Source organism: Thunnus thynnus, chromosome 10, assembly GCF_963924715.1.
Source record: "Thunnus thynnus chromosome 10, fThuThy2.1, whole genome shotgun sequence".
Lineage (NCBI taxonomy): Eukaryota > Metazoa > Chordata > Actinopteri > Scombriformes > Scombridae > Thunnus > Thunnus thynnus.
Genome location: NC_089526.1, coordinates 19,188,393 through 19,214,642, shown reverse-complemented (window position 1 = coordinate 19,214,642; position 26,250 = coordinate 19,188,393). Strand labels below are relative to the sequence as shown.

Here is a 26,250-nt window from a genome sequence, read left to right as displayed (position 1 = left end):
TTGAAGTTTGAACTGAAAATGAAATGCAATATAAAAGAGGGTTCTTTTATATCACAGTTTTGTATTCACTGAAGGTGTTTTAGGTTTTGTAATGTTTTATTTTTTTGTTTTGTAGGTGATGCTGTCAACACAAAATCTAAACGACAAAGCGAGAAGCTACCGCTTAATACGCCAGCAGTGGAGGCAGCTATTAGTCCACCCGATCCTGTAAAGGATGTAAAATCCATGGAGGAGATACACACCTTATCTCCTGAAGCGGAGCCTGCAAAGGATTGCAGGAAAGGCTCGAAAGGAAAAAACACTATGGATCGACAGTCCACTAAAAGCGGAGCGTCATCAGCAGCACCGAGGATTACTATAAAGTTGGTGGCCAAAAAGAAAATGAAAACCGTAAAGGAGCCTCATAAAAAATCCATGAAGAAGTTGAAGATAAAAGGAATTCAGGATCAGCCTAAAGCCAAGGACATTCAGGGTGACCAGATTTCAAGTGCTCATGTCAAATTAAAAACTGAACCACATGATGATAAACATGGCACAGAAGATAAAGGAGGGGGGACTTTACCTGCAAGACGGCGTGGAAGATCTGCTTCAAAGACAACAGAGTCTGTTTGCCAGACTAGTGCCAAAGTTGTGGCTGATGACCAAAAACCAAAAGAGAGAAAATCAGCCGATCAACTTGACACTGTAAAGGAAAGCGCAACTGTAGAGCCAAAAACAAATGCAAAGCAATTAAAGCATAAGGAAATTGTGACAGAGCAAGGGTCTGAAGGTAATCAACAACTGATTCGTAGGAGCAACAGAGTCACCAACCCACTCACGAAAAGAGTCTCGGACAGTGCAGCTGAACCGGAAAGTCTAAGTAAAAGTGATGCCATTGTTGCAGAGTCCAAGTCAAAAGTTTCTAAAACAGTTGAGGCCAAACCATCGATGAGAAGTGATGGACGAAGGCAAAGCAAGAGGCTAAATAAGGATGCTACAGTGCCAGAAAACCACAGTCCATCCTCCACAGAGACGGATAATTTAGCAGTACAACCCAGTGACACTTTGCCTTTGATAAAGGATGAACTGAGGGTCCCAAGTTTAAAGTTGAAAAAGATCAGAAACCCAAAATATGATGCACAGTCAAGTGGGAAGAATTCAACGCGAAAGAAAAAACGGAGAAAATTTGTCTGGACTTTAACATTGGTAAAGGGAGGCATTCAGACACAGGGTGCTGAAAACACTGTCAAAGTAACAGAGACAACCGTGAGCGAAACGGATCAGTCCACTTTTTGTGACACCAGTGTCAACATGAGCTTGAAGGCGATGGATAAAATATCAAAACTGGATAACCCTACCCCACAAGAGAGTAATAACACAGACAATAATGAAAAGGGTTCCCAAAACAAGGCTGACATGTCATTTGAGGAAAAGTCTACTTTACAGGTGGACATTGAAGTGGAAGACATAAGTGAAACGCCTCCGCAAGAAATCACTAAAATGGATTGCGGGAAAGTTGTCCCACCTCTTCAGATCAAAAAGGTATCCTCTCCTGGTAATCATAAAAGCTCAAAGCCATCCTTTTTAATTCAGCAAGTTAGTCCTGTGCCTGAAAAGAAAGAGGATGATGTTCCGAAAGACCTAAGTGAAATTAAAGAGGATAAATCATCATGTCCGGATGCTGAAGACTTGCCAACCAGGAGACTGAGAAGGAGAACATCAAGCCTTGATTCACCGCAAAAAAAGTCTGACGGTCGTAAAGCTGTGACGACTCAGAAACGGAAGTTGAGAATGAGTCCGCAGGATGAGGATACCCCGCAGGTGCACACTGAAGATTCTTCTCAGGTTTTAACAGAAGACTCCAGCTCACATGTTCTTCCTGAAAATTCCTGTCAGGTTTTGGCTGTAGACTCCTCAGAGGTAACCAGTGTAAACTCCTCTGAAGCGCCTGATAAGGATTCTTCACAGATCGCTGACGATCCCTCACAGGTGCCAGGTGAAGTTTCTCCACAGAAGATCGAGAATGAGGTAGAACCGCAAATTGAAGAGGCCAAACCATTGCCTGTGCCTTCTAAACCTAGAAGATGTAGAAATAGTAAATTGGTAAAGAAGAGGTCTGTTCAAAGGAAGAAGGCTGTTGTTTCTCCTGAAACTGCTGTCAGCGTAGAGTTGGCTACAGTTGAAGCGACTAACACGGAGTCTGTGCTAAAGGAAGATAGTTTGCCTTTAGTAACAGAGGCAAGTCAGTCAGAAACAAAAGATTGCACCCAGCCTGAGGCAAAACAGGACACTGTATCAGTTGAAGAAGAGCAGATACAACCACCCGTAAAAGAGGAAACAGACATTCAGTTGATAGATAGTCAACAATCTTTGGCATCGGAAAGTCAAGTGAGTGATCCAAAAACATTGTGCCTACAAAAGAAATCCCTCAAAAAGGTAAAAAAGAGGCGTAAAAATTTGATTGGGCAGCGCCAGAAACACAGGCACAGGAGCAGAGATGGGAAGTTTGCTCCACTTAAATTATCTGAAAGTCGGAAAATTGTTGAGGGAGATGATGACATTTCCACCCAGTTGGCAGCTACCACACCAGCCCTGAGCTCTAAACTTATTGGAGTACATAAAAAGTACAAGAAGAGACCATCTAGCCTTCCATTTATTGGGTCTAAAAGACCAAACCCACAATCTAAAATAATTTCTAAGCTGATAGAAATAGGGATCGACAAAGACAGTTTGAAGCAGGAGGAAACCGACACGTTAGTCGATGGGGCACGAGCAGATGTGGTAGATGCTCAGCCTGGTAAATCAAAGTTTGTAAAGAACATCAAGCACTTCATTATGCCTGTTGTAAGTGCCAGATCCTCACGAGTGATCAAGACCCCACAAAGATTTATGGATGATGCTGGAATGTCGGTACTGCCTCGAAGAAACTCCCCAAAGAAGGGTTTTCAACTGGGCTTGCAAATACGTCCGGGAAAGAGACGAGATGATGGGAATGGCAGAGCAATATCCCCTATCTTGCCAGTTGATGAGGAGGACATATTGAGTGAAGCTCAGTTGGATGTTGATCTGTTCTCAGCTCAGGACCTAGATGACAGCACTGATATAGCTGACAGCCTATTTTCTGAGACAAAAAGTGGCAAAATTGAGAAAAAGCGGCCTCTTCTGAAGAACTCTAGTTTCAAATGGCATGTGCCTGAAGAGTCTAGTGAGGAAATGTATACACTGGACAAAACTCCAGAGAGCAAATGTGAGGATCTCTTTTTATCACCACCAGTTGATAAGCCTGCAGAACTATCTATTGACCTCCTGGATGCTCAGAAAAAGAAAATGTCCCCTAAGTTTAATAAACAAACAGCTCACCTCAAGATTTATCAAAGGCTAAAGAAGCTGCACACAGGACTTCCCAAAAGCAAAAACGCAACAGAGATGGAAAGCGTTAGTAAACCTCCTCAGCCTCCCGTTGATTTAGCTGAAGGGCTTGATGATGAGGCCATGAGCATTAGCCTGAGGCAACGCAACACAAACGCAGATAAGGACAAATCCAAGCTCAAGATAGAAGATCTTGACAGTCCTGGAGTTGTCAGGAAAGTTTCTGTGTGCGTAAGGACTATGAACTCCAAGTCCCATGTATTTCATCAGGGTAAAGAGGAGGATTTAGCTGGGAAAGACACTGCCCAACGTCACTCAGGTAAGCAAAATAATTCAAAAGCAACAAGTTCATGTTTAACAAACAGCATTTACTTGAAGAAAATACTTACTACTATAATGGACCAGAAACTGGCATTTATTACCTCATTTCCACAGGAGAGCTGCAGAATTCAGGCGCAGGTGAAGGTGATTATCCTGGATCTGTGGAGAAGGGAGCTTCACAAAGAGCCCGCCTCACTGGTGCAAATAAAAGAATGTTCAATCTCCTCAGGAAAGCCAAGGTCCAGCTCATTAAAATTGACCAGCAGAAACAGCTTAAGTCATCTGGGGTAAGGTCATGTTCACCTCCAGCACATTTTCAGTCCTTATAGACTTAAATTGTTTATTATTAGATAGGTTCTATGTAATATGAACTGCCATAAATGAGGAAAACCTCAAAAAACACAAGTGTTTTGAATAATGCTTTTTCTAGTTTTCTGAAGCTCATATTGATGCCTTGTTTTTGCCCATCAACCCTCTAGCTGTTATCTGGCCCAGCTGGCGCCAGGTCGAGAGATTTGACCTCCAAGAGACAAAGGAGGAAACAGAGGGTGCAGCTTGATTCTGATGTTGCAGTCAAGACAGAGCCACCTCAAGGACAAGTAAGTGTCCAAATCAATAGGCCTGGAGCAGGAATCGATCCTACTAAAAATCTTGATTCTGTCTGTCTGTGTTTGATGTGTTGAGTGATTTTGTATTTAACCTTCCGCTATAGTCAAAAGTTGTCAAAAGAGAATTTACTTTTGTCAGTGTACTGTACAGAAATGTGCTGATATTTAATTTATGACCAGTGGCTATATGAAATCGAGGCCCCTAGCAATTCTAGCCTCTTAATATCACTTTCAAAGTTTAATGTTTGTTTTGTTATGTTTTTTCTTCCAGCCACAGCTCATCTCCCCTCCGTGTCAGGAGTTCCGTAGAGCAGGAGGTCCACGCATCAAGCATGTTTGCCGTGCTGCATCTGTGGTGCTTGGGCAGCCTCGAGCCTTGATACCAGATGACATTCCCAGGCTTAGCGCCTTACCGCTGCATGAAAGAAGTGGCATTTCCCCTTCCGCCATCACAAAAGGTAGGTGTGAACTGATTGACAGTCGTATCTGGATCTTGCTCTCTTGAAGTATTCCCATAAAATTTCTTGTGACTTCAATATGATAAATTGATGGCAGCAGTAGTAATAGTGACAGTACAAGCTCCAGCCTCTCAATCCCGGCAGAGGATGAAGTAGTTTCAATTAGATTTTGTGATATTGATTTATAATGTTTTTACTGAAACCTGAGTGATTTGATCTTTCATATTAGAACACAAATGGATTTAATTGGATTAATGCTTAATGCATCAGTGTAATATATGAATCATTAGACCTGTACTATTTAGGTATGTGTTCCCAGCAGTCCATCATTTTGATGTTTCTGAATTTGTAATTTGATCAGTTTATTTGTAAAATACAAAAAAATTCACTGCAACATAAATTTAGCCATATTCCAAAAATTGATTTTTAACAGCTTAATTTCTCAGTCAATGACTCAGCTCTTCAGGATATACTAAATTTTCAAGTTTACAGTTGAGTCAATCTCCAAACCAAAATTAGTGACACCAAATTATGATCAATTGACTATTTATCTGAAACACACAGGAGTGAAAACCATAGACTGTAAAAGAAAATATCGCTGTACTCACCATGATGTCACCCATTAGTTTGTGGACTGCCGTTTTGAAGCCTCAAGTTTAGTGATTTTACTGTCACTATCTTGGATTTGACCATTGCCATCTTTGATTTTTGGAGCCAGAACTGACCATATTTGGATGAGAGGGTGGAGCTAACCCTAGCGCTAGGTGCTAGCTTGGTTAGCACAGTGCCTTTACAGTCTACGGTTAACTGTGTTAATGCTAAAGCTAATGCTAATTTCCACTGGGGAAAAACAGACCTAAAAACATTTAAACTAAATGTACTCACTGGAAAAAGGGAACAGCCTAATATTTCGAGGGTCTTTTAGTACAACCAAACGAAGACTTTTTTTTAGGTGACCAAAATGTTACAATTAACTTTCATGAACTGATAACACACTGCGAAATCACAGTACCTACGCCTATACTCTGTGCATCTGGGGTTACGCCATGGTTACGTTACATTGTCAATGTTGTCGCCATGGTAGCAACTTGTCACTCACAAGGTAGCCATGCCCATAAAGAATACGCTGTTTTATCATTTATTTTACTCTAAATAGGACCATAATTTACAAAGTGAACATCATACTGTATTGAAGAAGAATTGAAACGATTGAGACCATACACTCATTAGGAAAGTGAGAAGTGGGGTCATTTTCTCCTAGACTTCTATACAATCAGACTTCTTTTTGCAGCCAGTGGAGTCGCCCCCTGCTGGCCATTTTTAAGAATGCAGGTTTAAGGCACTTCCACATTGGCTTCACTTTTCAGACTGGGAGCTACCCGCTTGGTTAAAACTAAGCAACATGTGGCTGGTGTTAGTTTCCCTTTCTTCTTGAATGTGTGTTATTACAGATATTGGCTCTCCCTCAGAATCGGATAGTCCTGGGCTGTCGGATCCAAAGGTGGCCAAGGTCAAGAAGCCAACGAATTTTGTGAAACGAAAAGGACTCGGGCCATTTGGGTACCGCTCTCGGAGGTGTGGAGTTTGCAAAGGCTGCAACCACGAGGAGGACTGTGGCAAGTGCATGAACTGCCTTGACAAACCCAAGTTTGGTGGTCCCAATACTAAACGCCAGTGTTGTGTGTAAGTTGACGCATATTTAATTTTTTTGTTATAGTGGAGCACAACACAGTATAAAAGGATTCTGTATTTTTCCACAAGGTATAAGAGATGTGATCAGATTGAAGAGAGGAAAGCTCGGCGACTAAGTGGAAGAACAGCACCCAAAGGTAATTTCTCACTCGAGCGTGCAAGCTTCATGTTCCTGTAATACCTCTGTAACATTCAGTGTGACAGAGACTTGTCTATTCTTTCTTTAAAGGTCCTTCTAAGCGACGGCGATCCTCTCTCAGCGGGGGACATTCAAGCAATGATGAAGGGAACGAAGGTGCTGCAGACTCACCATCTGGTCCCCAGGGTGATGGCAACAGTCCGTCAGTAAGGAAGCAGCCGAAGCGCATCGTGAAACCTCGTGTCTACTTTGACCTGGTGGACTACGACTCCGATCTCGATGACAAAGCTATCTCAAGCTCAGCCTCACCAGCCAGGAGAAGGGGACATGGACCTCGTTTCAGTCAAGGTATATTAACACTCAGAAACAAGACTAGATTTGTGCTTCATTCGTGATCAGCCTGGCTTAGACAAGAGGAGTCACCAGTGGAGCTGCTTTGCTTTTGACAAATCTCATATGTGGTACGTGTGCAGTTTTTTGTGCTGCACACTTAATGTAATTATGTCAACAATCTTCTGGTTAAGCTAGTTAAGTATTTTTATTTTTAACATCACAGTTAAGTGTCTGCTCACACATGATTTAGAGCTATGTTTATACACATATTACCTTAAACTTTTACCATAGTCTTTTTCTTTTGCGAGTAAGAGTACCAAGCCTTGTGGTGTCCCTCTTAATAATAAGCCCTGTTTTTTTTCCTGTCCTTCAAAGACTTTGTGTCACTGGATGGATTCCTAGGAGACATTTCAGATGAGGAGGTCAGGCATCGAAAGTCCAGCTCACACCGTGTACCACCTGCTCGTCGTAAGCCTGAAAAGGTGGGTAATTCGGAGTTTGATCAGTGCTAAGGTTGGACTACACAACTTGCATTTATGTTTGATTGCACTGTCATACAACAAACATCAGTCTTCGGTCTGATTGCCAGCTTACGTGATTGGCCAAAGCAGTGTGACGTTCGGTTGCGTTCCAGCAATAGTTGATCCGGTTCAACTTTTTGCAGGACAACCACTGTGGTTTTTTGCTGAGCCCTATGCAGTCCCCACCCAACCAAACTGTGCCTTCTATAAAATGTAGCTACACATGAGGGCTATGGTGACGATGGATAGTGAAGACAAAATTAAGGAAGTTGAGGAAAGACCAGGGTTTTCCCCGCGTATCTAACTCAAAGGCGGGCTGCCTTTGTAATACAGGTCACCGCCTTTGTTGAAAATACCAGCATGTGATGTCGATGGAATGAAAAAACTGTGAGGGCAGTGCAGCACTCAGTCAACAGCGCAGTGGTGGCAAACATCTTTTGATTTAATGACTAAATAATTACCTGTGCGAGACGAACGTGAAGTATATTGTGAATTTTCTACGCTGTCACTCAGAGACTAACGTTAGTGGAGCATAGCAACAAACTCCAGCAGTAACAAACGTGACTGGCTGATCAACACACACTGCAGCATTAAACAACTTCAACCAAACAGCGATGGCTGTCCTCTGAGCTAATAAAAACACAGCGGAGCACTCCGCCTCCCCCTCATTTTGTTATTCTCACAGAGGCAGGAGACTGTAAGATGCTTTCAAATAAATTCATATATGAATAAATGTAGTTCATTTTTTAAAATAAAAAGGCTGTGGACCATTTAGCTTATCTACAAGTTACGTTTCATATTGTATTTCAGTGGACTAAGGACACCAGTCAATGGTTTGGCACACAGTATACTGGAGCAAGAGATTGAAAATAGTGCCCCCTTTTCTATTCATTCAATCGAGAATCGGTTTTGAATTGAGAATCAATACTGAATCGAATCGGCACCCAAGTACTGTGATAGTGTCAAGTCGGGAGATAAGCATATTGTCCCAGGCTTATGAAATCAACAGCTTCATTTGTCACAACCTTTATTTTTCATCTTCTTGTTCCATCTTGGTATAAAATTTAAATCCCCATGGAAACTTTTGACTGTCAAATCATGATTTTTTTGACTAGGCGCACCACATAAAGGTGCACGCACAATCTGTGTACGTTGCACCACACACGTTCTCAAACCTTTACCACCTTTGTCTCAAAAAAATCCAGGGAAAACCCTGAAGACTCAGCATTATTCTTCTTGTAAGTAACTCATCTAGTAAAGCAGTATCCACTGCAAACTATCTGATCGTAATCCACTATCACAATGATGTGAATGAACATAAACCCAACGATTGCACTGCAGTAATCACCTATTTAGTAATGAGACAAGGCATAAAAGAAATTACCTGAATGTAACCCCAGTTTTATAAGTATGTCGTAGCTCACCGTTGCTCAATATCACAAAGTGAATGAGAGAATATTGTTAATTGTTACTGTGGGGGATACAATGAAAGCACAATACAGCCTGATCACATGATACATCACCTAGTATTGCAGTTTTAAGGCTTGTGATATGCATTTTACCCACATGTACATGTAGACAAGTAGCGAGTGGCAATGTTCACATATTTGACTGCAAACTGTATGTTTACTTGGAGGATTAAAAAGTATATGCACTTGGCAGTAGATGAAGGCGTAATGATCTCTGGCCCACACCGGAATATCTTTTTTGAGATCTGCCAATTTTGCACGATGTAAACATAACTTAATATGGTGACATTTGAGGAATTAGCTGTTGTTAATTAGATCACAGTAGACAAAGCAGCAGCTGCAACAACAGTCTACTCCTGACCTACCTTCACATCCTAACTTACTGGTCCCACCATTCTTGTTCTTAATTGCATCTCACAGACATGTTAATTTCTGAGGAAGGCCTGATACACAGGGTATCCATGATGCCCATGAGAATGTGTAGTTGAAAGTTAAGCAGCACTTTGAGGATGTCCATCACTGTCCTCACTCAAGTTATGGTTGTCTCTCAGGGTCTCTCATCTCAAGGTCCTTTGGAACAGACTCCTCCCAGTGTCCTGGCTGCCCTTGCCCATGGATTTGAGCAGAGAGACGTTGAGCCTTCTAAACCTACTCACAAAATCAGGGTTGATTTCAAGGTAGGTCACTTGTTACAGTACATTACATATACTGTAGAATGAACACACTTCATATATGATGTTGTTCAGTGGATGCAACCAGGCAGAGAATTCCTGCCTCCATTCTAAAAATAAACACAGCTGTGTGATTGAGGTTAAACTTTTTAACATCTTTTATATATTTGTTTTCTTTAAATATTATTTATTCCACAGAATGTGTATTAATCTCAGATTGCTACAAGTCACATGTATTAAGTTGAAGCCATTGCAACTCACTAGTTCACATAACATAATTATATTTGTCCACTAGAGGTCAGTGTTTAATGTTTAATTCCAGAATGAATATACTGTGCATCTAATTTAGTGGCACATGAGAAGTGCGTTTCATCTGATCCCTTCCAAATCACATTTTAACCTGAGAACAAAAATGTGTAAAAAATCTTTAAGTTGATCTTACCACTCCTGTGAAAACCTAAATAGTTACCCCACTGTTATAACTGTGCAATATGAAGTAAAAAATATACAGTATGTGTATCTTATTTTTGTTATGTATATTGGTCACCCGACAGTATTATGATAATAACTAGTTTAAGCAGGTCTTTCCTCAGACGTTATTGTGATGCACGTGTTATCTTGGTTTTCAGGAGGACTGCACTCTGGAGAATGTCTGGAATATGGGTGGTTTAAGTATATTGACCTCTGCGCCACTCATGCCACCCTATGTCTGCTTCCTTTGTGCCAGTAAAGGCCAACATGAGGTAACTGCTTCATGCTTTTTGCCCTGTGTAAATTGATATATCTGCCTTTCCCATCAACTTAGATTTGTAAACTAGTGGCTGATAAGGTTCTGATAGTTGTGTTGTAGTTATACATATAATACCAGACACTGACAAAATTATCTCATCATATTGGAAGGTTTATATCATTTCTGGACCATTTTGAACCTAAAAAGTCATTTTTGTGTTTGTGAATTTCTTTTTGCAGATGCTGTATTGCCAAGTATGCTGTGAGCCCTTCCACCAGTTTTGCCTTGAACCAGCGGAGCGCCCCTCTGAGGAGAACAAGGAAAACTGGTGCTGTCGTCGATGCAAATTTTGCCATGTGTGTGGCAGGAAAAACAAGTACTCAAAGGTACAGACTGTTACATTTTTTGTTTTGCTATATTCTACTAATCATTGTAAATGTAATCCAGATAGCAAGTATTACATTTTTCTCCCTCAGCCTTTGTTGGAATGTGAACGATGCCAGAACTGTTATCACGGTTCCTGTCTGGGACCTAATTATCCAAAACATAACAAGAAGAGGAAAGCTTGGGTAGGTTTGCAGCATGCTTCTTAAAAAAACACAATCATACATGTTTACTATAAGCATGCTGAGTTTGTAATACATTGATGGCTGGTACTGATATAATGGTTTCTGTGCAGGTTTGTATGACATGCATCAGGTGTAAAAGTTGTGGAGTCACACCAGGGAAGAGTTGGGACACTGAGTGGAACCACGACAAAGGACTCTGTCCAGACTGTTCAAAACTCTATGAACAAGGTGAGGAGAGAACTTAACCTTGACAGTACATTTGTTTATCATTTGGTAATCTGTAAGCTCCAGCATTGTTTACCAACATTACTGATCTGTGTTAGGGATAATATTCACTGAATGGCTTTTTCTCTTATAAGGCAACTACTGTCCAATCTGCTTCAAGTGCTATGAGGACAATGACTATGACAGTCAGATGATGCAGTGTGGCACCTGTAACCACTGGGTACATGCTAAGTGTGAGGATCTAACAGGTAAGTTTTAGCTATGCTAGTGGCATGGCTCTAGGGATAGCAATGTCAGGTCAGTTTTAGGTTTATTACAAGTTAAGATCAAATAAAACAAAGGACATCAGAATAACAGAATATTGTGAAAATAATATAGTGAAGTATAAAAAGGGATTATTCCATATTATTTGCTGAGCATGTGTGCTGTGCTTCTTATTGAGTGACCTGAATACAGTAGGTGCACAGTGCAACCATGATCTAGCTAAATCATTTTCATTCAATTCTTCTCTCCTGTAAAATAATTTCAGATGAATTGTATGAGATCCTGTCCAGCTTGCCAGAAAGTGTAGTGTATTCATGTCGGCCATGCAGTGTGACCCAGCCCAGTGCCTGGAGAGAGCTGCTATACATTGAGCTCAGAGCTGGGGTGGAGAAAGTGCTAGCTTGCTTGCTTTCCTCCACCCTCACCCAGCACCTTGTTACCTGCACCCAGGTAAGAGCCCTTCTTTTTATAGATCAAAATGTTGTACTCTTACTGGTACTTTTGTATCGTCTGTATTAGTAGTGATTGTTGTGTAAAACTTGTGGAATACTGTTTCTACTGCAGTGTGAAAAGTTGGTTGATCCTGATAGTGGAATAGAAGGACAGCCAGCCTGTGACCTCCGCGCTGTGGGCAAGAAGTTTGACAAAGGCCTTTACACTACGTTGGTGAGTCCACACCACAATGTGGGGTGGGGTTATGCTGGAAAAGAACTGGCTCGTACAAAGTGTTTGACCAAGCCAGAATTTAAATGTGTTGTGACATCCTGGAAGGCTTTCACAGTGCTGCACATGCTTGTGCACACAAATAGTGAAAGAATGAGTTGTTTAAACAATGAAGAAAGAGGGCTGAAGGGAGCTCAAACAAATACTTATAGTGGGGTACTAAAATAATATTTATTTTTTATAGAAAATGTTCCATGAAGATGTGGTTCAAGTGGTGCGAAAGAGGCTTGAGCAAGAGGAGGATCTTCCAGAGGAGCAAAGACCCACTGCTTTGGCACGCTCCTACTATTTAAAGGTACTACATCAAAAAAGACTATTCTTTCAACATCAAGACATGACTTCTCTCTCATAGTTGAACTTTATTTTTTATTTGATATTAACATTGGATCAAATGTTTCTGTAAAAGGGGTTTTAGCTTTACAGAACTTCTCAGTCTCTTTCAGGTCATGGTTGGATGGGTTTATCATACTTTGGAAGTAATAAAAACACGTTACCTAAATGATGATGGTTAGGGTTAAGTTATGCAGTAGTTATAGAATTTGGGTGAATAACAATTAATCATTGACTGAAATTATTTTTCTCTTCAGCTCCTTGAAGAGGTATTTAACTGGTTTAACAGCCAAGACCCAAAGGTGTGGAACTCTTGTACCAAAGACTTGCCCATGTGAGTAATGGTTTCCATTCATTCGTTTATGTGCATTAGTTTGTTAATTGTTCTTGACATACATGACCCATGCTAAAAATAATAAAGTCTGTACAATTTGGTATAGGAATATTTGTGATTATTTTAAAGTAAGTCCTTAATCATAATTATGTATTTTGTGTACAGCAAACCTATTTCTCCAGGTGGTTAATTATTATGAAAGTAGTACTGGGAAAAGTACTGTTCCTTTTTTCTATGGCATCAAAAGAATTTTTTCTTTCTTTTATAGGGGGATGCTGTCCCATGCTGTTCACCCTCCCACAACTGAGCATGTTTATGCTCAGTGGCAGGTGAGGGAGGAGCTCCCGTCTAGGGCTCCGCTGGGTCTCCTACAGGAGGATAATGGACAAAACTTGGATGTAAAGGAAGAGGAGGTGGCTTCTCCAACGTCTGGGGAGCCAACAAGCCGGAACCACTTCAAAACCAGCAGGGCTGTCAGGCTCAAATTCAAAGGTACAAGAAAAAATGCAAAAAAATTGGCTACTTGTAATTGATTGAATTGTTTCCATTGATATCAAGCAGTGTCCATGCCTTGAAGTCTTTACCTTTATACATTTTTATAGGGAAAAGGGGCCGACTTTCAAAAGCTGATCTGGACACTGGATGGTCTAAGGAGGATGAGAGACAGTGCTCTTTGTGCCAAAAATATGGAGACCTTAAACCCAATGTAAGTAATGCATTAGAAAATGAACAGTAATTTGTGACACCTAGTGTAAATGCCCAACTTAAAGAGTAAACTGCCTGTAAACACTGTACTTACAGCTTTGCTTGGTTACTTAAGAGATCGTTTTTTGTTATGTTCTGTAGGAAGCCGGCAGGTTGCTGTACTTGGGCCAGAATGAGTGGGCACATGTCAACTGCTGTCTGTGGTCAGCTGAGGTGTTTGAAGAAGACAATGGCTCTCTACTACATGTACATAGTGCTGTCACAAGGGGCCGCTTGATGGTAATCATCTACCTTATATATTGATTTACGTGTTTAATAGTTTAATAATGCATTTTCATTCACAGTATTCCTAGGAATATCTATTTAATTCCTTTCAAATTTGTAAATGGAGCCTGACCGGCCTGTACTGATATTGATATTTGAAATCTGCTAACAACATAACAGTCAGGCTCTGTTTGTAAACAAATAGGCATTTTATAATTGATTGCTGTTTCTTCATTACTCTGACTCAAACTTTACATTTCACCCTTCATCCCCATCAATCCCTGTTAGCGATGTGAACGCTGTAACCAGACAGGTGCCACAGTGGGCTGTTGCCTGACTTCTTGTCAAAGCAACTATCACTTTATGTGTGCCCGCTCCCGACACTGTGTCTTCCAGGACGATAAGAAAGTCTATTGCCACAAACACAGACATCTGATCACTGGCAGGGTATGTTCTGTTCCTCCAACTTGTCACCTACCAAATGTTGTAACAGTTTAAATGTTTGGAGTTTGATTCTGAGCTTCTGTATTTTTCTTTGTTGTAAAGGTAATAACTGGTCAAGAATTTGAGGTAAACCGCAGGGTATATGTGGATTTTGAGGGGATCAGCCTCCGCAGAAAGTTCTTGACTGGACTGGAACCAGAATTAATCAATGTGATGATTGGTAAGTGTGCGGCTTTAGTAAATCGATAGCCTGTTTCACTTCTTTTGACTTCTTACATTTACCAACATTAACTTTTGTTTAATTGATAATTGTCACTACACAGGTTCCCTACAGATTGATAAACTCGGTGTGTTGTCAGAACTTTCAGCTAGCAAAGGAAAACTGTTTCCTGTGGGTTTTCAGTAAGTTGCATTTACCTTTTCAAATTTCATTATATAAAAGATAAATTGGGAACACTGAATGAACAGCACTTTTAAGACTTTGATTTTCTTTCCTAAGGTGTTCTCGTTGGTACTGGAGTACAGTTAATCCATTGCGCCAGTGCAAATATACATGCACAGTCCGTGAGGTCCGACCCCTAGTTCCTGAGAAGCCTGTTGAGGAGATGCCTGACCAAGGAGAAAATCACACCATTTCTCACAACCCCTGTCCACCACCTGGTTCGTATCTTGCTACTTAAGTATATATATATGAGTATATTAGGAATGGAGTTACCACTGTAAAGTGAAAGATACAGATAATAATTGTTTCATAAACCTTTTTTTCCAGAACCTGAAGCCCAAGAGATTGATACAGCAGAATCCCAACCCCCAACTGAGGAAACCCTTGTGTCAGTCCCATCCAGCAAGTCAGATCATGGAGCAAGGCCAAAGATTCCCAGCTATCCCCAAACCAGGAGACCAGCTGGAGGAATGTCCCGACCACTGCCATCCCCAGGTAAAATAGAAATTCTGAACTTTTATGGAGAGAATAATTGAAATTCAGCAACATAAGTTGACTCAATCAAGAACACACAAGTTTCGAACTTTTGATCAATTATGTTTTCTTTTTAGGAGTAACCCAGTTGAAACCTCATCACATATTAACCATAAGTGATCTGGAGGAGACTCGAAGGGTCCGTCGCCACAGCCCACACTCACAGACAACAGGCCTCCGCAGTCACATGTCCCCACCTCCTCTGAGCCCTCTGACTGGGCCCATCACACTCCGTGCTGGGAAATCTTCCCTTCCTACTTCCCCACTGTTTCCAATTGGTGCTACAGAAAACCTGATAAATTCTCCTTCAGCCCGCCCAGTTGGAGGTAGAAGTGCTTCCTCAGTCAGATGCCCTGGGAATACAATGACCCATTGTACCTCATCTTTCTTTCCTCAGTCTCCCTGGCAGGACAGTGCAGGAAGCTTTCTTTCTCCAAGTCTGTCTTTCTCCTCATCTATACAGCATTTACCCAGAACTCGATTATCATTTGATCTGAGCCAATCAGATTCAGTCGAGGTGCCACACAACTTCTTAGCTTCACCAGAGCCTGAAGATGTCTCTCCAGCAAATGGTACATCACCCCAGGGGGACTTACACCAACAGAAAGATGAAGAAGAATTTCCCTACAGTTCATTCCACAAGGATCCCAGCATGACTCTGGGCCAAGAGATGAGGACAGAACTGGAGATTGAAGAGACACTCTTGAATGAAGGTGTGGCAATGAACTGTGGGGGGCAAATTGTGGTGGAAGGTGATGATCATGAGGAATTTTGGGGAAGACCCCAAGATGTACACAAGAGAAAGACCCTTGTTGCCAACCTGCCACGGTCTGCAGCCTCAGCCAGGGATGACTTGGGCAACACCTCCTCTGATGATGATATGGAGCACTATTTTGACTTCTCACGGACAATAGTCAGCTGTCCTGGATCAAAAGATCATTCCAAGTCTCCTTCTTCCCCTTCCTCCAGGACTATGGCTCAGCTGGATGGTGTAGATGACGGTACAGAGAGTGATGCAAGTATAGCTACCAACGATGATGCTCAGAAAAGTGAGGGTTCTAGTCAAGCTCCCAGACAAGCCAAAAACATAAATAAAAACAATGTCCCTGAATCAGAAACTACAAACGGCACACAGGCTGTTCAAAGTCTGACCCCTAAAGCATCATCCAGTGATAAACACACAGATTCTTCATCACTCACCATCTCAGCTGTCAGCAAAAGTCTGACAGATAGTTCACCTCAAGATCCACCAAAATCCTCAAAAGAGGACAATATGGGATTTCTCTCTCCACAAATTGCTGGAGCCTCTGCACTCAAAGAGCAAAGCTCTGAAACTCCTTTAGTTAATCAGGAGTCTGTGCTTCCTATCCAAGTTCATGACCCTCTGCCTAACTTACTCACAAAGGTGCCTGAGATCTCATATTCAGAGGAATTACTCCAGAGTTCCAGTCTCGGATTTGCCTCAGGAACACCTCTCGTTCTTGAAAGAACTGGGCCCTTAACTGAGATGGTTCCTTTGCTAGACAGCACACCACTTGAGACCCAACAGTCTGGACCTTGTAAACCCCTTAACTCTGAGCCTGACAGCAGCCACTTTGTCTCATCAACTGAGGGGTCTGCTGTGTTGATGAATCACTTAACAAGTAGTGCAATGGAACCCTCATTAGCAGAGTCTGCAGATAGTAGTCAGGGTGCCCTGCTGGATCTTCTTCAGCCCTCCCCTTTAATGTCTACAGATGTACAAAACCCTTCTCAAGGCCTTGTCGACTCTCTGCAGATGTATTCCTGTTTACCAGGTTTCAGTCAGCCTCCTCTAACGAGTATTACACTTCAGCCAGTAACGTCCTCACAAGAGTCAACCTTTCAGCACATGGAGCCTTTGTCTACTAAACTAACCACCCTCAGTCCTGTTGGAGACCTGACACAAACACTGCTAAATGTTGCCCCTCAAAACGATCCAGTGTTATCAGCAATGTCAGGCATTTGTCCCCAAGCAGCAACCTGTGGTACTGTCTCAGTGCCTATTTACTCCACACAAACACAGCCATTGGGTTCTACAGCTGTCACCATCGTTTCTTCCTCTGCTTCAATATCATCTCTTTCTGGACTGTGTTCAACTGCTCCAACATCACTCCAAACCACATCAGCCCCTGTGATTTTAAATGGCTACAACTCTTCATCTATGCAGAAGGAAGCTTCATCTGGGCACACAATCTCCATCAACTTTTCTACACCCAGGACGACTATAGAACCTCAACAGCCAGTGGTACCCCAGGCCTTACCTGGTCATGCCATTCTTACTGTGAAGGAAGTGGGAGGTCCAAATGTGGATCCAACACCACATGTCCTACTGGTGAACCGCCTCGGGCAGATCTTTGTGAAGAACCCAGAGAGCAACACATTCCAGCTGCCCACTCCCAACTCCCCTTCCTATAACTGTGTCACTCAGATTGCCAGCCTTTTGCAAAGCAATGCACTGTCAGCCACACTAGCAGCAGCTGGTAACATGTCTACTCCACCCCCCGGGGCCACCATGACAACAGCAGCCCCTCCAGCGGTCACACCTGCAGTGCAGAATCCAACCACAATCACACAGCTGCTAACTCACAATAGCAACGGTGCAGTGGCACCAGTTAATGTGAAGAAGCCAAGAAAGAATACAAAAACATCAAAAGATGAAACTGTCCCAGAGTTGAAAAAACCAAAGAAAAAGAAGGACTCCAGTGCATCTAAAAGATCCAAGTCATCCAAGGCTAGTTGGCAGCCTCCTCTGTCAACTGAGAATCCTCCCATGACTCCTGCTGAAAGCGCCCAAGCAATTCTCAATCAAGCAATGGCAAGTAACTACACCCCCAAATGGAGTGGGCTTCGAACACTTAGCCCTTCTTCCCTGGTTTTGCCACCTGGCCTGTTAATTGAACCGGAGACTCCAGCGTTGCGTCGTTCACCAACACCAACTGCCACACCAACTCCTGCCCCCCGCCCTCGCACTCATGTCCGCATGAAGAGAGTATCTTCACTTTCAGACCGTATTGTCACAAAGAAGTCTAAAGTTGACTTCCTACAACCAGAGCCCATCAGTGAGGAGGAGGAGCGCCACAGACCTAATTTTCCAAGCATCTCCAGCAGGGCTTCGGGAGTTCGCATCAAGACTCCAACAGTGAAAGGAGTACTGAACCTGGATGAGTTAAATGAGGAGCATTTAAGCAATTCTGACAGCTCAGGGTAAGATATTACTCATTTATAAAATATAGTTTTATAGTTTTTGTTTTATATACAATACCAGTCAGATGTTTGGACACACTCACTCATTCAAGGGAATGGTAAGGTGTGTCTAAACTTTTGACTTGTACTGTATATAGTTTTTGAAATGAAGAAATTAAAATAAGCGATGGAAAAATGCAAGACTTGACAGGATAGGAAGGATTGGTTCTTAATTAACAGTCAGGTTCCCATATGAACACTGAAAGAGGTTTTCCTTGCTGTAATCATTCCTCCTGTTTGTACTGGCTATTAAAAGATTTCATTTTGTGTAAAAATGCAGAGGGAGGACTATTTTCTTATGAATGGAAAATTCTCCATAAAGCAAAATCCATCACCATTGTTTACACTGAAGACATCAATATCTGTGTATGAAATTTACGTTTTTTGCACAAAAAACGTAAATTAAAACGTAAAATAGTGTTGAAAAATGTATGCCTTTTTTGTGTCATATTGCCCATTACAGCCAATAACAGTTTGGTCAATCTTATCCTCCTCAGGTCAGAGCCTTGGGATTACATGTCTCGAGGTGAACAAGGCAAACAACATGCTTGGGAACCAGTTGGACACAGCACCCTGACTGACTGGAAAAAATACTCTGGTATTTTTGACGTTAAATTGAATCATTACTTTGAGTCAGCTATGACACAATATTTCCAGCTAAGTTCAGTGATGTCTCTAATTTAGTGATAGCTCTTTTCACCCTGATAAAATGGTGCAAACAACGCATCAGAATAGTCTGAAAGTTGACCAAGTAAATTGTTTCTATTAGGCGCTGCTTCCACCTCAGATGATGAACCATCACCATCTGATGAGGATGAAGAATGTCAGACCAGCAGAGACCAGCCACACTTGCGATTTGAGATAACCAGCGATGATGGTTTCAGTGCAGAGGCAGACAGTATTGAGGGTGAGTCTGATTCTGCATAAGAAATATTTCCTTTAAAAGCTTCCATACTATCTAACATGTTCTCAAAATAATATGAATTTCTTAATTTGGCAATTCTTAATCATTTTATGTTCATTTTATTTACTTAATGACACTTATTTTTTATCAACTCTCCCTTCAGTGGCTTGGAAAGCAGTGATAGATGGGGTGCAGGAAGCACGAGCAATTGCAAGGTTGAGACCTTTGACTTTTCAGAGGATCACTGGTGCCCGTATGCTGGGTCTGGTCCATGATGCAGTGGTTTTCTTGCTGGAGCAACTTCAGGGAGCACACCGTTGTCAACGCCATAGCTTCCGTTTCTTCAAACAGTTCACCCAGGAGGACGATCTGCCTGTCAATCCCAGTGGCTGTGCCCGATCTGAGCTGTACCTTAGGTATGTTTCCCAGTGACCATGCTGTAGGAGGCGGATAGACGCACAAACAAACATCAAGCAATGGACTGTAAGCCTGTCAAGTTGTTCTAGTTAACGTCTTTGATGATAGTGGTGATTAATAGTAATTTAAACATTAGTATGATCCCTAATGACCACACTGAAGTGAACTGATCCAATGAGGATCAGGATATGGAGTTCCCCCTCTCAGAGAAATATTTTGTCCGTAAAAGCCCAAATTTGGTGGCCTCTGGCATAGGGCTGTACGATATGACGATGTATATCATGTGACGATAGAAGAATGTCTATCATTTCATATTATGCTCTATCGTTCATTTCGTTGTTGCAAATCACACTCTTTACAATAATATTTTGCATCATTTGGAGACTATCCATCTTCTGCGCGGATTACATTAATAAATGACTCTTATTGTCTTTTTACTCGCAAAGCTTTTATTGCACTTACAGTAATGTAAACTCGAGTACTTCACCTGGTTAGCTGTCTCTCCTCTGCTGCGTTGGCCTGATAGTGAATTTCGATCCTTCACCGTGGAAATTGAAACGGCCATAACTCCGGCATACAGGATCCTAAGAGACCCAAACCTTTTGTGCTTGAAAAGAGTCCCGCCCTGAACACATCCATGTGTCAATATTGGATCTGAGTCATAGCGCCACCTACTGGCAACAGGAAGTTACATGTTTTACACTTTGACGCCCTGTGGGTAGCACGGTGATTGGATCCACCTCAAATTTACTCAGAATAGCCTCAAGACCTTGGAGATCGTATATTATGAAGTTGGTGACTTTTCGTCGAAAGGTGTTGCCATGATGACGCGGTGAATTTCGATGTCTCGCCATGAAATTTCAAAGCCATATAACTTGACTCCACATGGTCTGATCTTTTCCAAATTTCATGTGCTTGTTAAGAGTCCTGGTCTGAAGACATGTAAAGGCCCATATTAAGTGACAGTCATAGCGCCACCTACTGGCAACAGGAAGTATTAAGCGCCACTCTTTTGCAAACTACTCCTAGCAGGTTAGTCAGAAACACATAAAATTTGGTAAGCCAAGGTGTAAGACCTTGATGATGATAACTCCTGAAGCCTTTGAGTTGTCATCAAAAGCCGTTGCCATGGCAACACATTGTTCGCCACAAAATACGAAGCTGTTTTTAAGGGCCAAGACATGCTTGAAAACTCATAAAACTTTGCACACCCATGGCAGGTCTTACAGTCTATAATATCGTATCTGTGGCTGGCATAAGTGTGGCAGAATGGCTCTACAGCGCCCCCTACAGTATTTCAACGAAGCAGCCCCCGCGCCACGTTAAACCTACATGTATGAAAATTGGTACACACATGTATCATGCCAGGGCGCACAAAAAAGTCTCTTGGACCCATAGCTGAAACCCAACAGGAAGTCGGCCATTTTGAATTTAATTGTCAATTTTGGCGATTTCACATGTCTTATATATTAATGAACTTGTCCCACAGAATTCATCATAATGACTTCAAAATCAGTGTGTGTCATCTAGACTAGTTTGTGATCAAAAGTTATTAAAAGATTTAATTATCGTTAAAGCGTGTGGCTGTGGCGTGGCATTAAGTTTTGATGTTTCGCCATTCCAGAGGAAATTGCTATAACTTCAGTGTAAATGCTCCAATCTGCCCCAAACTTTACATGTTTGATAAGAATCCCGGCCTGAACACGTCTACATGACAATATTCAATCAGTAATGCAAACTGGCTCCATAGCGCCCCCTATGAAATTTCAAGGAAGCAGCCCAAACAGCAGGCAAAATAGTGGACAAAGGAAGTGATGTTTATCTCCTCCTTGCACTGTCTGAAAACAGCCCGGGTCTGAACACATCTACATGCAAGTGACAGAAGCCCTTCGACTGCGCCGCGGCCCAATGGAGGCGCAAGGGTCCGTTCAGCGCTGCTTGCAGCTTTTATTTTTACTGTACTTTTTTTACCCATTTTTTCTTTCTCTTTCCTATGATACTGCAACAGCACATCTGACTGTAAGTCGGCCATTGTTGTTCTCAAATGATGCATATCTACCACACAGTCTCCATTCCACCCATTTCATCCTATTTCAACAGCTGAACTAACAGGACATGACCTATTGGTTATTGGTCTGACTAATCTGAAATTGCGCCTCACCCTTGCACAAAGCCCAGAAATTCCCAGTTAAATCATAGGCGGCGTACGCAAGGGTGTGAGGGCCGGATCATCGCTGCTTGCAGCTTTAATTGCATATTGTAATTGATTTGCCTACCCGATTGTAAACATGTAGTGAATTATTGTAAAGGAGAATTAGGCTTCTTGTGCGTTTTACCCCACACAGTCTGCACAGTCTGTAAATAGCTATTATTATTTAAAACCACACCTATTCATGACTGATCAGAACTGTAATTAAGAATCATTAGACCAGAATCTTTTTTTTTTTTTTTTTTTTTTAATTGACACCTTCACTGTAAGGTAGACTAGAATAACATTCAACAAAAATAAACAAGGTTATTTCAAGGGGAACATGTTTATAATTCCATGTCTTATCTAGCCTATGTGTTGGTTTTAAATGTAATTATTTATGAAATAAACCTTAAAATTACAGTGTGAGGCTGAGGCATAGCCTATATTTTCCTTATATGACATAGGCCTGTTACTTTAACAGCATTGCCTGTTTTAGTTTGTGTTTGAAATGCATCTTAGAGATGGCCCTGCTGTAAAAAGTGCAATATAAATAAAGATAATTTATCAATTCGTTCATACATTAAGCCCATAAACGTCTGTGTGACATATATGGAATATGCAGCGCTTTCAGTGGACTTTTTAATACTTACTGCGCAATCGTCAAGTTGCTGCCACCGGTGTTTTCCGAAGTAGCCTGTCTAATGAAGATGTTCCCAGTCTGTGGTATACTGATGTTTTACAAATGATATGAAAAGTGTGATGTTTTAACTTATATTTTATTTTTTGTATTTAATTTTTGAATGAAATGACCCATACTCATGTTGACCTGAAAACCTTTTCTTTTTTCTCTTAACAGAAAGTCCACGTTTGACATGTTTAACTTCCTGGCTTCTCAGCACAGACAGCTTCCTGACATTGGGCCTTATGATGATGAGGAAGATGAGGTTCTTTTGAAGTCTACAAGGTCAGGCTTCATTTAGTTGAAGATTTTTCCTGGGTTAAAATGAGTCTTAATACTTGCTGTTTGCTTCTAAAAAAAAGTTTTGCTCAATTCATAACTTACTTTGACCTATTGACTTATTTTCTGCAAATTTGTTTTGAATCTGAAATGATAACCTTTTCAGTAAAATAGTCAAATGTTGTCCACACATTGCACATTTTATAAATATTTGTACCATTCAGACTATTTTGTTTTCTGGAGGTTTTTGGTGAACTAATGTCTGCTCTTTCTCTTAGACGGGCTACTAGTTTGGAGTTGCCCATGGCCATGCGCTTCAGACATCTGGAAAGGACATCCAAGGAAGCTGTAGGCGTGTACAGGTCAGTGCATATTTACATTTGCAAATCAATCCCATCAATCTATCTAATCATTCTATGTAATGCTTAAAAACAATGCTTAACAAAACCTGTCAGTGCTTGAGCCATGCTGTTGTTTTAATAATAGAAAATGTTAAGAAAGTTGTAATCAAAGAAAGTAGAGGAAAGCTGCACACTCATAACTCTGATGCAATCTTTATTTTTAAAATTCTGTAGATCAATTTGGGACATAACACAATCATCAGGATAAAAGCCAGCAAACATCTGACTGACATACATAGTGTGTAGGGACGTGTGTTTCAAATCACTGAGTTCACAGGGCAGGCAATATGAACGTAGAAATAGAATCCACAGAGAGGTCATTCATTACCAAGAAAGGCCTCCGACATCGACATGTCCACATTCTGAATGAACAAACACAATCTGAAACATCTAGGGGCTTGCATTCACATTAAGCAATTAGTTTAATAAAGAGAGCGAAATTCACTTAATACCCCTTAAAAATGTATACAATGTTAATATTCACAAGGAAAAAATTACAAAATAGTTTAACATTTGTAGATAGAGAAAAACAGTCAGTAGAAAATACAATAATGCATCCCTGTCAACATATACATGAATCTCAAATGCAAACTATTTCAAAAACCAATTAATAAAAGGATAAGAATGTTTGTCACTACGGTTCTCTGAGTAAAGGTAAAACAAAATGTAAAACTTAGACTGAGTATAATACAGGGCAGGGCAACAATTGTGTCTCAACTCAGAAGCAAAACCATAAAAATGGTCTGAGAAAATGAAGTAAAAATGGATTAATCTGAATCATTAACCCTTTCATGCATGAATTATGACAACCTCAGTCAGGATTTTTTTCCTAAGTGTTTTTATTCCTCTTTAGGCATGAAAAAAAAAATTTAACTTCATTTTTTTTAAACACGCATTTTTCAAGAAGTTTGTCCAACTTAGTGGACAGATGATTAATTGTCATTTTCTCCCAACATAAAATCAATACTTGGAAATTTTAACAATTGTATTACTCCTTAGTTGTTACTTGATGTTACAAAATTTTATTTACCTGCAAGGGTCTATTACTATAGAAGGATTGGCAAGATATTCCTTAGCTGGTGAGCATTTCCGGCCGGCAGGCGGCCATCTTGGTTTTGAGCTTTTACAGTCTATGGTTTTGAGTAATTTGTATTGCACTCACAAAAGCTGGCCACTGGATGTGCAACTATATCATTAAAACCCATGCATATATAAGAGAACGGCTTTTGAATAGCTGTCCACTGTAGTGATGCATGAAAGGGTTAGCTATGATTTAACTGGGAATTTCTGGGCTTTGTACAAGAGTGAGGCATGCACAATTTCAGATTACTCTGACCAATGACTCATTTCCTGTTAGCTCAGCTGTTGGAATAGGTTGGAATGGAGAAAAATTGTCATTTCAAAAAATGAACATCTGTGCAGACTGTTTGGTAGATATGCGTCGTTTGAGAACAACAATGGCAGACAGATGTGCTGTTGCAGTATCATAGGGAAGAGAAAGTTACAGTAAAAATTAAAGCTGCAAGCAGCATTGAACGGACCCTCGCGCCTCCGTTGGGCTGCGGTCCAGTAGAAGGGCTTCTGTCACAGGCATGTAGATGTCTTCAGACCCGGGCTGTTTTCAGGCAGTGCAAGAAGGAGATAAACATCATTTTCTTTGTCCACTATTTTGCCTGCTGCTGGGGCTGCTTTGCTGCGATTTCGTAGGGGGCGCTATTCAGCCAGTTTGCATCACTGATGGAATATTGTCATGTAGACGTGTTCAGGCCGGGACTCTTATCAAACATGTAAAGTTTGATGCAGACTGGAGCATGTACAATAAAGCTATAGCAACTTCCTCTGTCATGGTGAAATAACAAATCTCAACAGTGTGAGGATGAGAATTTTAGAAATTAAGCAAGTTTTTGGCCCTTTCACTTGAATTTCAATTAGTAAATTGAAAACTCTTGATGAGTTTGGTTGTAAAAGAAATTAATTTCCTAATTTTCATCAAGTCTGTTTTTAGAAAAGTAAAGACTTTTAACCCACATGACCTGGTCAAAGTTTAATTGACATGTGTACTGTCAGGTGTGTAGAGACAATAAGTAACTGCAGCTGGACACAGAAAAATACTCATATATTTGAATGGAGAGTGTGATTGAACCCACACTTTTTTGATCATTTACTACTGTTTTGGACACAAACTTGAATTTACATGTGTTTTCTATCTTTTACTGTTTTGGAGATATTAGAGTGTGAGTTTTAAAGTCTTTTCTTGCTCCTCCTGTGATTTGATAATGAGTGTGTATTGCGTCATGTGTCACACCACTGAGGGAGTGACATCACCAGGAGCAGCTGGAGAACAGGATTTCAGAGTACTCTTCTTGTGAAGTATCCTCGTAAATCCCATGACTTTGGCCAAATCTTACATTAAAATCAAATGTTTTTGTAGAAAATTTCGTCCCGAATCCATTGATACAGGTTTCAAAGTGGCCAGACTTATAGTTTAGATGTAAGAAGCCTCTGTTTGACACAAAGTCCATGCCCAGAGATTGCCTCCCCATTGGTATACATTGTAAGGTGCAATGTGGCACAGAAACTTTCAGGGCTTATAAAATCTAAACCGTTCGAGTTATTACAAAGTTTTTAACAACTTTTGTTCAGCACAGCGTCATAAGTCTTGTATGTTTGAAGTTTGAAGCCGATACCATTAACACCCTCGGAGGAGATAGCGTTTGTTCGGGGTCCAAAATTGGCTTAAAGTCGTACTTTGATGGGCTTATTGCGGACTTCCTGTTGAATGAACCTGTCTGACCTAACCAGTTCTGCCCTTTGTACATCTGTTGTAGGTCTGCTATCCACGGGCGTGGTCTTTTCTGCAAAAGGAACATCGAAGCAGGGGAGATGGTTATTGAGTATGCAGGCATTGTCATTCGCTCAGTGCTCACTGACAAAAGGGAGAAGTACTACGATGGCAAGGTTGGTTCCATATCTTTGATCAGTTTCATTCTG

At 41.1% G+C, this 26,250-nt stretch overlaps 1 protein-coding gene across 3 annotated transcripts in view; it reads left to right on the top strand.

The window, feature by feature from the left end:
* kmt2bb (lysine (K)-specific methyltransferase 2Bb) overlaps positions 1-26,250 on the top strand; it is a 29,773-nt gene that overhangs the window by 2,052 nt on the left and 1,471 nt on the right. For 2 of the 3 annotated variants that reach the window (XM_067601849.1, XM_067601847.1), the window contains exons 3-35: positions 116-3,667; positions 3,784-3,956; positions 4,149-4,268; positions 4,549-4,735; positions 6,187-6,418; positions 6,497-6,564; positions 6,657-6,914; positions 7,275-7,381; positions 9,441-9,566; positions 10,190-10,303; positions 10,530-10,676; positions 10,767-10,859; positions 10,970-11,087; positions 11,219-11,332; positions 11,614-11,798; positions 11,913-12,014; positions 12,256-12,366; positions 12,659-12,735; positions 13,004-13,227; positions 13,338-13,441; positions 13,582-13,719; positions 13,993-14,151; positions 14,251-14,368; positions 14,472-14,550; positions 14,648-14,808; positions 14,918-15,085; positions 15,202-18,349; positions 18,886-18,986; positions 19,158-19,295; positions 19,456-19,708; positions 22,757-22,864; positions 23,137-23,220; positions 26,088-26,217. In XM_067601849.1, coding sequence (XP_067457950.1) covers positions 116-3,667; positions 3,784-3,956; positions 4,149-4,268; positions 4,549-4,735; positions 6,187-6,418; positions 6,497-6,564; positions 6,657-6,914; positions 7,275-7,381; positions 9,441-9,566; positions 10,190-10,303; positions 10,530-10,676; positions 10,767-10,859; positions 10,970-11,087; positions 11,219-11,332; positions 11,614-11,798; positions 11,913-12,014; positions 12,256-12,366; positions 12,659-12,735; positions 13,004-13,227; positions 13,338-13,441; positions 13,582-13,719; positions 13,993-14,151; positions 14,251-14,368; positions 14,472-14,550; positions 14,648-14,808; positions 14,918-15,085; positions 15,202-18,349; positions 18,886-18,986; positions 19,158-19,295; positions 19,456-19,708; positions 22,757-22,864; positions 23,137-23,220; positions 26,088-26,217 — 10,997 coding nt within the window. The remainder of the gene's footprint in view (positions 1-115; positions 3,668-3,783; positions 3,957-4,148; positions 4,269-4,548; positions 4,736-6,186; positions 6,419-6,496; positions 6,565-6,656; positions 6,915-7,274; positions 7,382-9,440; positions 9,567-10,189; positions 10,304-10,529; positions 10,677-10,766; positions 10,860-10,969; positions 11,088-11,218; positions 11,333-11,613; positions 11,799-11,912; positions 12,015-12,255; positions 12,367-12,658; positions 12,736-13,003; positions 13,228-13,337; positions 13,442-13,581; positions 13,720-13,992; positions 14,152-14,250; positions 14,369-14,471; positions 14,551-14,647; positions 14,809-14,917; positions 15,086-15,201; positions 18,350-18,885; positions 18,987-19,157; positions 19,296-19,455; positions 19,709-22,756; positions 22,865-23,136; positions 23,221-26,087; positions 26,218-26,250) is intronic. The other variant, XM_067601848.1, reaches the window with a different exon arrangement.